The 18,241-nt window shown below is 37.8% G+C and overlaps 1 protein-coding gene across 1 annotated transcript in view; it reads right to left on the reverse strand.

The window, feature by feature from the left end:
• Positions 1 to 18,241, reverse strand: part of LOC140232120 (thiosulfate transporter TsuA-like) — a 32,500-nt gene that overhangs the window by 5,715 nt on the left and 8,544 nt on the right. The window contains exons 2-4 of the mRNA XM_072312268.1: positions 3,019 to 3,260; positions 2,257 to 2,311; positions 386 to 488 (exon numbers count right to left, since the gene is read on the reverse strand). Of these exons, the coding sequence (XP_072168369.1) occupies positions 386 to 488; positions 2,257 to 2,311; positions 3,019 to 3,260 (400 nt within the window). The remainder of the gene's footprint in view (positions 1 to 385; positions 489 to 2,256; positions 2,312 to 3,018; positions 3,261 to 18,241) is intronic.

Below are 18,241 nucleotides of genomic sequence, written 5' to 3' on the forward strand. Positions count from 1 at the left end.
TGAACTATAACTATTATGATAATGAAGCAATATTTTGTTCAAAACATTTCGAGACAGCATTTCTTTAAAACTTTCGAGAAATTATATCTGAATTATATGTAATATTCAGCACAATTGTCAAAATTTACAAATGTGAATAACTCCCTTGATCAGTCCTCAATATTGCATGACAAGATACATTGTGAAAAAATAATAAAACGAATAATGTTTCGTGCCCACAAAATACAGCAATTGCAAGTGGACTGTGACAGGTAATAAAGAGGTATCCATGCATCAGTGCCATTCACTGTGTGTGCACGAATGCATAGCATAAATGAATGAGGACAAACATGCATGGAAAGTTGATAAAGACACTCTGTTCTGACAAATCCAAGATTATACTTACAAATATTTGTCGTAAGGTTTCGCTGGGGCCATAAGTCTCGTCATACATGGTTCCAGGAGAGCGTAGACAAAGACAGCCACGATGCAGCCCAGGAATGTGACGGCTACGTCAAATAAACATAATGAAAATGTGATTTGAAATTAATATTTTGTGTTGCATTATTTTGTTGTTGTTGTTGTTAGTGTGATAAATGATATGCAAAATGTGATATTGGACATAAGATTTGATTTGAGTTTGAAATTTGAATTTGAAATTCGAAATTTTGACATTTGAATTTGATATTTGAAATTGGAATTGGAATTTGAAATTTGAAGTTGATATTTGAATTTGGAATTAACGTGGTGATCAGGATTCTTGACTGGCTAACAACGATCACCAGAGCGATTATCAGAATGTTTAGGGAGAACGAGTAGGACAGATTTATGGTTTTGAGATCTCCATTGAAACCCATGCATGCACAGAAGGACCACTTTAAACAAAATCCTGCCGTGTCAGTGTTACAAACTTCTGGTCGAAACACTCGCCTAGTCAGACCTACTCAGTTTGAAAAGAAAAACAGACATACAAACTAAGAGTATAATACCCAAGACTTAACACTATTGACCGAGCACTTTCAACTCAAAAGAAAAACGAAGAGATTTTGGAACCCAGTATACAACAAACACTGTTGCAATTCAAGCATATATAGTGGATGTGAATATGAAAAACTTACAAGCTTTATTTCTATCAAAATACAGACGTTTTATCAGTTTACATCATTGCTGCAATTCATTAGAATGAATCAATAATATAAGATTAGTGCTTTGGAATAAGAATGATTCGCTTGTGCATTGTAAGACTAGCACAAGAGGATAAGAAACATAGCAGCAAAGATGTAATGCACATTATGGTTAATATCCATTCATTCTATTTTATACATAAGCATTTTTGTTCTTCCACGAATCCATTCAATCCCACGCGGTAATTTGAACGGCGTAATAATGATGGAATGTAATCTTTGTTTGTATGATTGTCGAAACCATCGAAAGATAATGCATCCTGTCCTCCTTTCTCAACAAATATAGAGAAATCTCATTAAGAATTAATCACCTTTCAGATGAAAACGAATGAGAAAATCGTATGTTAATTTGATGCGCGCATGACGGAAATTAGGTCATTCTGACATTGCTTAACTTTTCCCAGATAGCATAATGGAAAATATAATTATGTCCCGTGCATTAGCGCTACACAAATGGATCTCCACAATTGAATTACAACGGAAGTGTCTTCAAAATGTACAAACCTAAAATGAATTAACCAGAAACTCAATAGTGCATGCTAGATTACTCTATACAAGATGAATCCAGCGTAATACTATGCACGAGGTAAATGATTACGTGTATTTATGTTTTTTTTTAATTAATTAATTTATTTATTTGAAAATTCAAAATGAATTAACCAGAAACTGAATAATGCATGCTAGATTACTCTATATAGGATGATTCCATAAGTGTGATACTATGCATGAAGTAAACAATTACATGTATTTATGTTTTCATTTATCTATTTATTTATTTATTTATTCATTCATTCATTCATTCATTCATTCATTCATTCATTCATTCATTCATTCATTTATGCATTTATTCATTCATTTATTTATTCATTGGTTTCGCTTCAGAGTGGCTCTGTCAGTGGAAACAAACACTTTTTTTTTTTGTTAGAGACCCTACATACATTATTTGAGATCACAATATTTTGAGAACATTATTTACAAACACATGACAATCTTGTGCAATTAACACAAATCTAATTAAAACATATATATCGTCTCGACCTGCCTCCCTTTGCGAAGACGTGATTCGATTGGCTGGCTACTGCTTGTCACTCACCTCCCCCGCCATTTGAAAGCCACGCCCCGATCTGTACCAGTACCATGCCAGGACACTGCATAGCGAAAAGAGATATTTTATTGACAACTTATCGGATCGGCGTTTGTATTGTCCCGTTTTGCTCTCGGCAAAGGAACACAATAGTCAACAACAATCATTCAAGTTACTGTATGATAAGCTACGTGTTCTTCCTTTTTCTTTTCAGTGCTTTCAGTACTTGTTAATTTGATAAAAACCATGCATTTTATTTTTGAGGATTTCATCCTATATTAAGATAAGGTTCTAGTGAAGCCATAGTATACAAGGACTGCTGATCAATCCAAGATGACCTCTACTGTTAGAGTCAACAACGACGACGACAACAACAACAACAAGAACAACAACAACGACGACGACGACGACGACCACAACAACAACAATAACAACAAAATACTTTGCAAACTTTCCTACCAAAAATTTAACTTTCACTTTTCAGTGGGCAGTATGTACCTACTTTGTCGTGCATAAACCTAAATCTGGACGAAGCCACATACTTAAATAATGTGGGCACAGGAAATGACAAATATAAAAATGGCCGTCAACATGCCATGGGTTATTTATTTAGGTGGTAATTTGGGGGTTTCTCCCTGAGCGTGTTTTCTTCTTCATCTTCCTCTTCTTCATTTTTTTTTTCAGTGTCACTATGTCACGAATATAAGAATGAAAATGAGTATTTGTACAATTTTGTGCCACGTGGTAGGACAAAAGATGAGCTTGACATACCGATCCGGATATAGCCATGCCGGCCCCGAGAATAGCGCCTCCAATGATTACTGTAATAACGCCCTTCTGCGTCAGGCAGCTGACGTAGGCCGTGCGCGCCGCCTCAAACTTGTGTCTGGTCGCCGGTATGATGGAGAGTAGGGCCAGGCAGAGGCAGCTTGTCCCCGCGGCAGACAGGAACATCTTCATCATGATGAATCGCTGGTAGATGAATTGGCCCCGTATCGTTGCCGTCTCGAACACTGTGTGACGGTAAAGAGGGAGAAAAGAGAAAAAGGGGAAACTCAAATATAGTTGAAACGGAAATATCATTCTTCATGCAAATGTTATCCAACTCCAACAAGAATTTCATGCGACTCAAGCATTAACAAAAATTGATATTGACTTTAAATCTGCACAAATTTCACCTACATACTTTTGGACAGGGAATTAATGTGGAACGCAGAGGGTTGAATATCGCAATGGTGTTTAACCAAACACTTGGTAATTCCGGTGTTTAACCAAACACTTGGTAATTCCGCCGGCGCTTTATAGCTTTTTCTTTCACATCATATCCAATCACTACTCTAGCGACACACTTTCAATTCAATTCAATTCAATTCAATTCAATTCAAACTTTATTTCATTTTTCGAAAAGAACATAAACATTTCACTTTCATTGGTAACAGAGAATAAGGTTACATAACCAAAACAAAGTAAAATTGAAAAGAGAACATAATTGTGGAACCTTGGGGTAACAAATAATGTTGTAATGAAAATTGACTGAAGTGATACACGGTCCCCCTTCTCGCCCCCTCTCCCCTTCTCTTCTCGAGCCTTCACTCCATTTTCTCCTTCTCTTCTGCTGTCAGTCGCATCATTCTTATCATCAATTCCGTTTGATATCGCTCGTAATATTTGTAGGTTAGAGACTGTGACTCCTACATTTGTTGTTGTTGTTGTTGTTGTTTTGTTTTGTTTTGTCTTGTTTTGGGGTTGTTTTTTTTTTTTTGGTCATTCAAGATTCAAGATTCAAGATTCAAGATTCAAGATTCAAGATAATTTATTGTCATGTATAAAATATACATAAAATTTGTTTTCGGACATACTTAAAGATAGAGGTGCATAAATGAAGAATATAAATCATGAAATAACTTAACATGAGTTTTATACCATACATACATAAAATATATACATTTAATACAAAAAAAAACATTGCGGAGACATTTTAGTATGTTAGTTTCATACAGGCATGATTATGCTATATGACAATGCGATGCACGGGTCTGTCTTCATAGGATGTCAATTTTCTTCCAAAATCCAATTATTGTACGGCACTTTGTTCTGTACTGTCGAAATGATATTTTGTGCCCCACATTTAGGTCACATTTCTTCAAAAAATTCTTTATCGCTTGTCACTGACGCAATACGATGTATTCTTAAACATCGTATACCCAAACCAAAGTTTAAATTTTTACATTTTTGATTTGATGGAATTATTGCTTATAATCAAATCAATACTGCGTATTTACTGCACTGATTTTCAAAAAACAAAAGCTAAGATTTGATTACAACTTAAGATCATTCAATGTGGTGAAAAATGTTGCTCTAGAAAAACAATATCAATCACATGAAAGAAAGATATTATTCAGAGGGATGAAAGTTCAGGTGTGAGTTTCTTCAATTTGTCTCCCTCTACAAATTAAGATCGCAACTGCTGATCTGTAAATGAACAAACATGTCGGGTAAAAAGGAACCAGTGGGACTCGAACCTGTCATCTACTGCTACGGCAGCGAATATCTTTCTTTCATTTTATGCCTTGTCCGCTTTGGACTACTTAGCATAACAACGTCGGAATTTTGGAGCTTGGATTAAGTTGTTCCATATTCATCGTGTCACTGCCGGCAACCAGGGACAGCCTGGTGGTAGTGTCGCTGCCCGGAAAGCAGTAGATGACAGGATTGAGTCCCACTGGTTCTTTTTTTTTTCCCGACATGTTTGTTAATTTGCAGATCAGCAGTTGCGATCTTAACAAATTTAATTTGTAGAGGGAGACAAATTGAAGGAAACTCACACCTGAATATGAATCTCATTGTCATCATCGTCATTTCTGAACATTTGGTGAAGGTACAGGACCGATCAAAAGTTCCGTGAAGCAAGCTACATGATACAGCAAAGCAACCTCGATCTATAGACACTGTCGCGTGATCACCCAAGAAGAAAAGTTTGGGTTCGTGCTTGAGTGAATGTAGCAACGAACTGCCCAAAGAAGCTTGAGTCACCTTTCAGCCTCACCGACCCATGCGGCTATGAAGGTGGTTCCGTTTGATAGGATCTCCTAGAAGTCACTTGTCATAAAGGTTCTTAATAGGATTTCAATAAGGACGTTTTGCATGTTACCGCACACCGTAGGCTCTACTGGCGCCTAGGACTGTAAAGTTATTGAACGTGCGATAATGCGATTATCCCTTCTCTATTATTTTTTTATCTCGTGGCTAGTCGGAAGACGGAACGATCCCTGAATTCAAAGACGCGGTCAAATACGGAGCAGACTAAAGTATTTCGGACTGGACATCAGAAACGAGAAAATATGTATTCATGAGGTTTTATCAGCTCGAGTAATAATGATATAAGTAAGTAAAATGGGGTTTACACAATGCCTCACCACTGTAATCATGGTACTGTCATGACGTAATTCGATAAGTTAAACTCTCGATATCAGACGAGTTTTGAGGGCCGCGATTACCATTTCAAACCGGACATCCGACTGACCATGATTAGTATTGGTCTAGTGGTAGTGATACATCCGGTAATAACCCACCCACATCAAGTCCAGATTACCACAATCGATTGAATACTTTGGTATAAGGGCGCACAAAATGTACGGCTTCTTCTCGGAAGCCGTATACGTTGGCGTAGAACTTTGAAAAGCAATGCTGTAGTTCTAGTTCGCTGTATATTAATTAACATTGATAGTGCGCATACATTAACGCTTGATACGGAACGTAAGGGGTATGTCAGAGCACTTTTCTGCTCTTTCTGGTTTACAACTTTCTGTCTTCAGAGTGCAAAGTGTCCACGCACTGCGTCCTTATATATGTAACTTCGCAACATTGGCTAACTTTGTTTATCTCCTGGTTTGTTAAAGAGTTGTCGCCCCCCCCCCCCCCCCGTCGCTTCTTAACCCACTGAAGACTCGTCCAGAATATACTCGGGCATGTGTCTGTGGGAAATGCGTGTTGTATCAAAATCAGCCGGTCCTGAATGGGTTAAGAGGTAGAAGGAAAGGGGGCACACATTAGCATGAATTTAAGGATCGCCACAACGTGACAGTTTCAGCAGTGTAAGCGGACCAGTGTAAACACGAAATATAGAACAGACAAATATATACTTCTCTCCCATGGTGACGGTATTAGCATAATAAAAATGGGTCCTTGGTTACGGCATGTTGGCTATCTGTATTTACTTGTACTCTTTGTGTACTTTGAGTGTCCATGTAGGTACAGAAAATCCCATAGCGTTGTATACGCACCGCCAAAAGACCCTGGCATAGAAAGAGTTAATAACTCAGGGAAAATGAAAGAGATATATAAGTTTTCCCGGCCAATATCGCACTTTTGTCAGTCCATTTGATAAAAGGTTCATTCAATTTAGCGAAAATCCTCGTCACTGCACATTCTGTCATTCAAAATTGCAACTTGTTCGTTCAATTTAGCATTTCGATCAATGAAATTCGCACATGTGCCTTTCGAATTTGTAAAACGGGCATTCAAATTGGCACGTGCTCTTCAGTCATTCAAATTCGACAGCACTGGCGGAAAATGGTATTTCAGTCATTCAATTTCGCGTATGGGCAGTCAAATTCCAAACATGTTCATTCAAATTGGCGTAATGTTATTTCTATTTTGAAAAGGTGAGAACTGTGATTTATAGGTATTTAAATGTGAATTTTTATTTCATCCAAGTTTGTTGTTCTGTAACACCCCTCTTCGTCAGAACTATACATGCACCAGTACCATAGATTCACTTCACTTTCTTATGTCCAGTCATGGCAGCACGAGTTAGATACAGAAGTATCTCTCAAGAAGACAGGGAAAGAATCATAGAAGCATTTGAGGGTATTAACCTTGACAAATAATTGATGGCTAGAGCTGATCTAAGAACTTTGTTCCTAATGATGATTAATGCAATATAGCACCCACCAAAATGAAAATAATGAAACATGCAGATGATAGAAATAATCACGATGTAAATTGAAACTTCCTTCTCCCAACTAATGTCAAAACAAACTTAAGATTAATGTATCTGTGAATGCAATAATGCTATCGAACATTATAAACACATACATCTATTTTGAAAGTACTGTTGCGAGGGTGATATCAGTATAAAGAATGAATACGAAAATATGAAATGCTATGATGCTTGCAAACAATACCTATGATGAATGAAAACGAAAAAAAAAATCATAAACGTGTCTGCTAAATTGACTGCAGTAAATGCGAAATTGGATGCCCAAGAATGAATTCGAATGAACGAGCACAGCGTATACGCGATCACGTGACTATATCCTGCTAAATTGAATGAACGATTTGCAAAATGGTGCTTGTTTTACGAATTTGAACTGAAAAAGTGCTAATTCGAATGATGTTAAAGGTAATTTGAAAGCTCCAAAATGAATTTGAATGAAAAGATTATAAAATTGAAATACCGATTATGCCATCTAGGCTAAATTGTGCTAAATTGAATGCAGCAATTAGGAATTGGACTGAAAAAAGTGCGAAATTGGCCGGGAAAACCTATAATATATAACATATGTAAAAACAGTTTGCTCATGATATAGTTACGGTCATCGAGACAGAAAATGAAATAGTTGCAGGCAGGATCCTGCCTTTTTATGCAGTAATCTTTCAGCTACATATATTAGAAAAAACGAACTGAAATCCATATACGAAAAGTGCTTAAAATTGTGTACTAAAAACCTTAATGGATAAAAAGTTGAGTGTCGAGTTGTTGAACAATAGAAATATAATGTACTTTGTTGCTTTTACACTGAAACATAACAATATGGTTGCTTTTACACTGAAACATATTTTGCGTCATATCAAAAAAAAAGTAACAGTTTTGCCAAAATAAAATCTTAAACGTTTCTTTCGCAGACGACAAAAACATAATTAACTCAACAGAAAAGTTTTTAGAAATAATGATTACATTCGGCAGAACGTTCAGGTGGTTTTGCAACAGTCCTGTGTTAATCGATCGGAAAGGTAAGCTTTGTTTTGTTTTGTTTTGTTTTGTTTTGTTTTGAGAGGGGAGGGACTTGGAAGAGCTGGACATTCTCTGTCCCTTGTTGCGTGTTGCCGTCATTGTCATCGCCGTGCTTCAATCACGTGTATCGGGGGCGGTATCAAAAATTTAGATGACAGCATAAGATGCGTGATGCACGAAGGATGATTGCACACCGAGGTGAACTGGACCAGCACTTTTCGCTTTTCGTACCGTGACCTATTTGACAATGATTGATAGTACTCCGTGTGCTATATGGGAGTACTAACAACAGACCCCTTTCCGTTTGGTGTGGTTTAGAGCGGGTAGGATCCAATGTCAGTTTATCCGTTTGTCTGTCAATCCCCACATCACCTGGCTGTCTGTTTGTTGGTGACATAAGAGACTGATGTTTCTACATGTTCAAGCTGACCAGTGCTGTGCAACAACATCAGTCTGAAAAGTTATGCAATTTCTAGATTTCCACGTTCGTTCTTCTCAAGCAGTGAAATCGGTTAAAATACATTACTCAATATTTATTTTTTTTTTTTATGAAAACTGGATGAGGATATCACAATGTCATCGCCTTCCAAGCCTCTGACGAATTTTTATTAACTCGGTTTCTTTCAAAGGTTCTTTATTTTGATGTGTCTTCATGTATGTATACTCACCACATGGAAGATCGGTTGTACAGTTGGCGACGCCAGAATGGCTTAATTCAAGTTTAATTCACTTTGCACAATATGTGACTGTGACTGTGAAAAACATGTTTGTTCTTTTTTTTTCACTATTCTGTAGGCTTGATGATACTCTCTGCCATCCCTCCCTCTCTTTATAGGGTTAATTCGAATCTGGTGTAGAGTTTCATTTGACAAAGGACAATTCTAGCAGATCTATTTCGAGAAATTCCATACGGCGTCACGAGCAATCAGTGTTATGGTTAGTTATAGTGTCACGCTTAGGCGAGCGGATATTATCAAGAATCTTGTCAGTGACTGTATGGCCAGCACTGAAATTTTACCGCAGTTGTCGGAAGTTGTTTGATGAAAAAAAAAATGATTTCTGTATCATAATCTTTCAGAGGAACAAGCTTCGTTCAATTATTCATTACGCGTCTGAACAACTTCCGGTTCTTATTCAGATTAATATCAACCTCACTTTCCATGAACTCCTAATATCATTGTTTGTGTTCGGTCGTTACTATTTTTACCTTCCTTATATTAACACTCTTTCGATCTCCACTGGACAAACCTCAAACAGCAACAAAAGTAAAACGATGTCTTGTAACAATACATCACACCCCAAACATCGACCCTCCCTCCAATTTAGAACAGAGATGTCTCAGGAGGTGACTTTTTCTTTCTTGTTTAAAAGACATTCTTCATCTTCATGTTCATATTGATCCCATTGCAGATTGCGACACCTTTTATCATTGGTCCCTTTTTTTTTCTGAAGAAGTGTAGACCTAAAGAATACTTACACCTAAAAGTCAGGACGTGGGGTCTGACTCTGAATTTTTAGGGAACAAGGGATGTTAATCATTGTTCATCCATACCCACTGATGGAGAGACTGTGCACATTAAGTATGCAGAGACTTTCAGCTTTTATATCATTAAATCTGCCATAAGAAAAGAGTATTCATCTCACATCGTTTCAAGCCACGGATTTACAGATATTCTTTTTATCAAAATGCCTTCATAGACTTAGATGAAGACCATGAGGTACTGCATGAGTTAGAATAAACAAAATTGCTCTTATGCATCGGGAATATTGGTCGTGAATCAAACACCATACGAGGCTCTCTACTGCACGACTCGGCGTGTGACATCGCAACTTTGTGAGTGCTTCATGCCATACGATCGGGGCTCTTTGTCCGCGTGGCAGGCCTCGATACACCTCGTCAGCGGGACGTAATAGAGCCCGCCGGCAGAGGAAATATCAATATCATACGTTTTTCCTGGTTTCCAAGTTGTGTAGGAAATTCAAATCATTTCTCTGAAGGTAACGATGCCACCCCGCGCACAAAGTTAATGAACGCAGCGAACCTCAGACGATGAAGTCGCTAGCCAGTCCCTTCATTATAGGAAGTTAGCACGTTCAAGTGCGCAGAGGTTGTGCGATCGGCATTTCGCTATAATTGGCCTCGACAACCTAAATTAGGCATCCTGTCGAATTTGAGTGAGTGTGTGTGTGTGTTTGTTTGTTTGTTTATTTGTTTGAAAGCGTGTGCAATGTTGTTTTGTGTTTGTGTTTGTTTTTGTTACTTTCTGGAAGGCACACAGCTCTTTAAAGAAAAACAACAAAAGACAGAAGTTTACTGTCCGTGTTATCACAGATAAAATATCGGACAGGCCTAGACTAACGGAAGAAAACAATCTTCCTTGTCTATGTCATTATCTTCATACGTTTCTCCGTTTCTTAAACCTTGACTCACAATGTTATCATTAAAACATTTGTAGCCGATTAGATTTTGAGACTGAAGGGGATCGCCTATACACTATACGCCGCCTGACAAGACGTGGGCAACAAAACAGCAGCATGGCACGTACGACAGTGAGTTTAAAGAGGCTGATAACTTGGCAAAGAAAACATCGTCGAAAAACGTACGTGCAACTACGTTCTGAGTTACGAGTTTCCATTTGTGTGTGGTTTTTTTTGGTTTGTTTATTTGTTTATTTTCTAGTGCGTAATCAAAGGAAATGTGTAGTTTTCTAAATATCGTACGCGCATGTTATCTATACATCGTCTAATTTGTGCAGCACGGAAAAGTACTAGTATTTCAAGAATGTATGTGAATAAAATCATGTCCGTCATGTATCTCGACTCCGCATACATTCTGCTCACACTGATATCTACACACATATCAAGCTGCGAAACTGCGCGCCAGCTGCTTGGATGTACAGTGGGCACCATTAATTAAAATCTGATATTCTCTGTTCCGCGAAATTAAGTGTGGCATTCGACATCCTCTGGCATACAACAGGGCAACGAACGATTCGAGTTTATCATAATTTCTAGCGTCATGAAGGCAATACTATGCTAAGGATATAATTACCATGCGACGTGCAATCCCTCCTGCGAATGTTCGTTCTAATTTTCAAGTTTCTCGCGCTTACTACACACATTAACTATGATATCGGTCATGATGGCATAATATGTAAATATTTCCTGAGGTGATATGCCTCCACTTGATAACTGCCTCACACATAGTTTACACTTTCTTTTTAATAATTGAATTAATTGAATTCAATTGAAATTTTTCTCATATTTCACAAGAAAACCAAATACAATACATATCAGTGGACCAAAAAACATAATTAAAATTATCGTATTGCGATGCAAAAACATGAAAAAGTAAAAACATATTGCTACAAAACTAAATGCAATGATATCAGGCGAGTCAACAATACAAGGCTAATAATCCCTCCTGCGAAAAGGCTGCCATTGCTGAATAATGGATTTTTTTTTTCAAATCAGTAACAAAATTAAGTTGTCAAAGATTTTGTTTGTTGGTAAACTTGCTGACATCATCATCTCTATGAATTGACTTGAATGTGATTGTGAGGGAGAACGCTGATTCGTAAAACATGTCACTTTTGAATTACATAACATCCTTATCTTTGTTTGTTGGTGATGTTGGTTTTGATTTCACTCTGTCTATTCAGGTCAACTCGAACACGAGTGCATGCATTTGCGCTTTAATTGTGGAAGTGTCAGATGCTGATCCAACAATGTTGACTCACATTTATAATAATAATGAAAATAAGTATTTGGTATTACGCTCTCCATAGTATAAACAGGGAGGTGGAAGAACCTCCCTGGTATAAACTATATCACAGCCTTTACACAGAATAATCAAACAACAGAAATGCTTATCAAATAGCATTTATACAGATACAGAAAAATAACTACATATCATGAATAACATTCCGTCATCGATTTAATTACAACTGCCATTAGTGATATTACGATGGACGACGTAGAAATGGGCGAAGGAGGATGATATTATTTAAGTACAATGTTGGAATATAGTCTATAACGCTGAATTTTTTCACAGTTGGCCAGACTTAGGTGGAATTTGACTTTGACATCCCTGTAGAGAGTGTCGGACCAAGCTTCCATCCGGCTTGGCAAAGGAACGACTGGGTCTGATTGAATCTAGCCATGATAATCTGCACTCAAAGGCTTGTGGTAAGAGTCAATTAGACAACATGAGCAGATCGATTTAAATCCATAACGCAATAACCTGCCAATCAACGTACTGACAATCGTGAGTGGGGGCACTGCTGCATATAATAGTGGATACACAAGACTCATGACTTTCAATCGACGGTCGTGAGTTCGAATCCCGTCAAGTGCCTACTTCCTTGAACAAGACGTTTTAACACACTATGTCCCTCTCGACCCAGGTGTGTAAAATTCTAATGAATGCCTGGCAACTCTTGATAGGGTAAAAATATAGGCGTGGCTATCTGGTAGAGCAAGTGGAAACAGGTTAGAGGTTATACCCTAGAAGACTGCCAGAATGTGGTTATCATTATCACCAAGTCATGAGTATAAGACGACAGAACTTACTGATTATACCAAAGATAGAAGGCAACTACACACCCTGTAAGATATCAGGAGAGCAAGTGCAGATCTGTTAATACTATACACAAACGGTAAATCTCAGTCAAGTGGGCTCTGTCACGTTGGAAATTCGGTGGCCAAAATCAGTTTCTTATCATTATGTAAGAATTGAGGGTTAGCTACAGGATAGTCATTATGAGTTAACGACTATGAAGATTCTCTCCTTTCCCAGCGTGACACCATTCAGGACTAACAAAGTGAAAATAAAAAAGAATACATCCGGTCACTGACAGACGACACTCATGTCCATCAAAGTCTAGTACCGAGTGACAGGTATTCGTTAACTTATCACTTTCAATTCTCTGTGCTTGACGAGGTAAATGCGACACAAAAAACATGAAAAACATTTCCGGAAACTGACGAAACGCTTGAGTATGGGACAAGAATATTGTGGCCAGCACGAGAGGTGAGATCCTTTCTGTTCAGGTATAATGGACCTGTAATGGGAAGTCTCCACTGTTGACGTGCCATCGGATGAATGTGCAACCACTCCAATTTATAAAGCCATTTATACAGTGAGAATCCAGAAAATCCGCAATACAGTTAGATGCCGCCTTTTGTCAGAGACCATATCCCGTAAGTGACTATAATGAGTCCACCCCATCAGAGGGGATTTTGAATGTATGAAGATACCTCTCAGGGAAAGACTTCTGACCACTCAAGTCAAGACTGAAAGAAAATCTGGCACATTCTAACTCTCCCCTTTCATCTTTTGTGAAAACATCGTCTAGGGGGTAAATAGAGAGAACCGTGATTACCTTTCTAGACTTTCAGCGTACGAAAATGCAGAACATGTATTTTGTTAATTTACGTTTTTGCAATTATTACAAACATATTCTGCTTATGTACTGTATATATTTTTTTCTGTTTATTTGATGGAAATCAAAAATAAATTTGAACTTTGAAATGTCATTTATGCACAGTGCGCTGATAATGATCTCAAAATCGGCAAGTTTGCTGTACCAAAAGATGAATATCTACAAAATATGTATATATAGGCCTATTTATGTGGGGGTTTGTATGTGTGTGGCTTTGCTGCTGTTGTTGTTGCTGTTGTTGTTATTATTCTTTTCAGATTCATTCGTATTTAATGATTAATGTTTTCGGCATGAATTGGAACCAGGTGCGCTCATAAACACTCGAGCCAGGTGAGGTTGTTTAGAACCAGTTTCCATGGCGATGAATAGCTATGACAATACACTTTGCTATACTCTTACAGCGTTTTGAGTCTCAGATGTTCGGAGAATCAGTTTTCGCTAAGTATAACACTCCAATCTTTTGACTAGTGTTGCAGTTGGAGGATCCGTGCAGGATTATTAAAGATGCTTGGGTGCCACCAAACGAAACGGAAACCAACGTCATTATATTCTCTTTGGGTGTAATAATAACACCGAATAGCATTGTGAATCGCTGCAGTCTGTTTCACTTCTTTCGCTAGACAAGACGCCTACTCGGTAATTTAGTAGTACACTGTACGTGTATCTCATCACCGTTTGTTTCAATAACATGATATAAAAACGTTTGATCAAATCTTGCACATTTAATATCTGCCCCATGATCAACATATTCAGCATCCCAAGTTAAGTAACAGAGGACTACCACTTTACTGTACATTCCAAAACACTCCACCAAGATTGCCATGTGTTTGTATCCCATCATTTTTTTTTTTTTTTTTTTGCCTCACAACATTCACTTGAGCTCTCTGTAAATAGTGCTGCTTATTGGACATGTTGGAATTACTACACTTATATCGGTATCTACATGAGAACTTGCTCCAACATGACACAGGCTTTAGACAGACGTGCCGTGCCTATGCCCATAGAGCTCCATAACGTAGATGAGCTCATACCTTTGTTGAAAACCGCTGATCTTCCAACAATGCCGGGAGTATAAATCATGTATGACATTATTGTCATACTTATCACAATAGAACTATTGCTAGAAACTATCGGTGCATTTTTTTTTTAACTGCGTCAGGCGTGTGGCCTTTGTGGCACTGTGTATCGCCATTGTGAAGGTGCATTTTCCTGGCTTTCTTGTTGGAAATGAAATAAATCAATTTGAACAACTTGGCTGAAAATCTCTTCCGCGAGGTGTCTTGAATGCCCGTTTTAAGACCTTGAATGGTTTTCAATTTTTCTATTTCACTTGTATGAAAAATCCAAGCAGACAACAAATTACAAGCACGCTGATTCGCATCAACATCTATTGTGATGTGAAGAGAGAGAGAGAAAGAGAGGATGAATCTACAATTGTACACGTATTTCATAGTTATAACATAAAATGAGTAGAATTGGTATTAATGGGGACAAAAGTGCAAAAGCAGCAAGGTCATAACTAATGGTAGAGTGTATCGTCGATGTTATCACGAACTGACACAATAGGCCGTGCGAGCGGTAAACCTCATTTTGAGTAAATCGCGTTTAAAGTTTGAAGTACTTTGGAATGCATATTTGACTACGTTAATTTAGTAATAATTCGTTGAAAAGCACATTTTTGAAATCTACATAAGCTATGCTGTTGAATGATAATATTATGTTTAATAAGCATTCATAATCAGTGTTGTCACACTCGGATTCCAAAGTAATGAGTCTGTTTGTGAAAACTTAAATTATTATTTCCGATCCCGGGCAGCTACCACAAAGTGTCACTTTAATTTGGAATCCGAGTGTGACAGCATTGATCATGATTGCTCATTAAAACATATAACATTTAACAACATAGGTTCTGTAGATTCCAAAAATGTGCTTTCAGCGATTGATTGCTCAATTAACGTACCCAAATACGCATTTCAATACTTGAAACTTTATACGCGATTTACTAAAAAATGAGGTTTACCGCGCGCGTGGTCTATTGCGTCAGTTCATGGTAACATCAACAAATTATGCCAACAAGGGGAAAAAAAAAAGTCGCACACTGTAGCATTTAGTTAAAAATAGTTAATGTTCCTATACGCATGCATATTAAGTATGTAGCTATTCTCATCATCACTATTCCTGCTCTGAGTGTTCGATATACAGCCCCTCTTCCTCTCCCCCTCCCCCTCCCCTCCCCCCAACGGGAGACGTTTGACGTGATCAATTTTATTTCTGGACGGTTGAACACGTCACAAAACATCCCATGGCTTTACCACGATCGACCCTCGCCTTCCCGGGATCACATACCGTGAAACCGTCGCTTTGGAACAGGAATTGCAACAGTGACGGTGCAAAAATTGTTTTGTGTATTTCCTCGTCACCCGACCGCCCCCTTTTATGCCTCCGCCACGAAGTGGTGCCGGAGGCATTATGTTTTCGGGTTGTCCGTCCGTCCGTCCGTCCTTCCGTCCGTCCTTCCGTCCGTAATGAATTTTGTGGACAGCGTACTAGTAACTAAAAAACCTTTTGAGGTATCCTAATGAAACTTGGCATGTATGTGTATTAGGGGGTGAAGTTGTGCCTATCAACTTTTGGGTGCACATGCTCAAGGTCAAAGGTCAAAAGGTCAAGGTCAAATACATAAAATTTCACTATTTCCACCATATCTAGATGCAATGCCTGAAGATACTTTCTTGAAACTTAGTGTATACATGTATTACCCAATTAAGATTCTTTGGTGAAAGTTTGGGGTCATGAGGTCAAAGGTCAAAGGTCAAAAGTTTAAGTAAAATATTAAAACTTAACTTTTTTCTCTGTATCTTGGAAATTGTTCAAGGTATCTTCATGGAACATAGTAAATATACATGTACTGACTGGCAGTGAATATCTAGAGAATTTAGGGTTCATGGGTCAAAGGTCAGGGGTCAAAGGTCAAGGGCAACACTTCAAAATTTTACTATTTCCCTCATATTAATGCCTTGCCAGCAGGATTATCTTTTTTTTTACACTTGGTGTATGCATGTATAACCTAATAGAGATTCTCTGGAAGCTTTCTTTTTTCTTCTTTTTTTTTTGTTTGCCTCAAAGGTCAAAAGGTCAAAGATCAAGGGAAAGTGCTGAACTAACTTTTTCCTCCATATCTCAGAAGTGGCTCAAGTTATCTTGAAACTTACTACGTAATTATGCATGTTGTGCCTGACAGTGATTATCCTATGAATTTTAGGGTCAAAGGCCAGATGAAAATGGTAACAATGAACTTTTCATTATAGAAATTGCACTTTTTCTCCATACCTTGAAAATTACTCAGTGCATAAACTTATGAATGGGTCAAAGTCAAGTTAAAGTCCATAAATTCCCAAATACACGGCATGCTCTCCTATTCATCCAATTAAACCTAGGTCAAGGAAGGTGAACATTCAACACATTATTGTGACAAACTTGTCATTTTAATGTTTTGCCAATTTTGTGAAAATGTAATCACACATTGTCTACATGTACTATAGACCTATTAGGAGAATCGTGCATTATGGCGGAGGCATACCAGTCGCCTTAGCGACATTTCTATATAGTTAAAATATAAAACAAACACGCCCTAAAAACGACCTGATGACACAGTCTTCTTGCATTTGACGAAGCGAAAGACAAATCTGTGTACAAAGATGCCGCTTTCATTGATTTTGTATCTTTCAAAACTCCACAACAACACGAACTTAAAAACATTTTTGGGGCGTCTTTTGAAAGGAAGAAAACCTGTGAGTGAAACTAAGCACATATTCATCTGAACATAATCACATGCAGCTTTTCAACGCATGATCGAAATGCAATGTTCAATTGAGAGTATCATTTCTAAAAAATGTGTGCTGCACTTTATTCATATTTTTCAATATCTTTTGTTAATAACTTCCTCTTCTTCTTCACTTCTTCTGAACAATATCGACCAATGGCCGTTTAAACAGCCTGTAAACATACTGATACCGAGTTAAACCCCGGGTGGAAATCTTTAAAGGGCAACTATCTCCAAAGAAGCAAATAATAGCATGTATATAATTCAAGACGAAATGGCATCATTAGTTTCATTGATACGACCAGCAAGACGTCATCTTCGTTGAATAGAGCGTCTCTATCTTTCACTATTTGTATACTATGCTAGTTAGAAGCCTGTGTAGCAGTTCATTGATCATCTCCAGTACAGCTTTATCACTAAAGGTATGTGAGGATCCTATATCATCAATTTTGCACATCCACTTTGTCTGCCTTAGTGAATCCATAAGATAACCCCCCCCCCGTAAAATCTCATCTATGCATCTTTTTTTTTTTTTTAATTATTACTTTCTATGGTGCTCGAATATAGGGTTACAGCTCGTTATTCCGAAGGTTCGTTATTCCGAAGGCTCTTCAGTCCGAAGATTACTTATTCCGAAAGTTCGTTTTTCTGAATTTCATTTTCGGATGAACAAATCTTCGGAATAACGAACCTTCGGAATAACGCCACAAA

This window comes from Diadema setosum, chromosome 8 (genome assembly GCF_964275005.1).
Source record: "Diadema setosum chromosome 8, eeDiaSeto1, whole genome shotgun sequence".
NCBI classification, from domain to species: domain Eukaryota; kingdom Metazoa; phylum Echinodermata; class Echinoidea; order Diadematoida; family Diadematidae; genus Diadema; species Diadema setosum.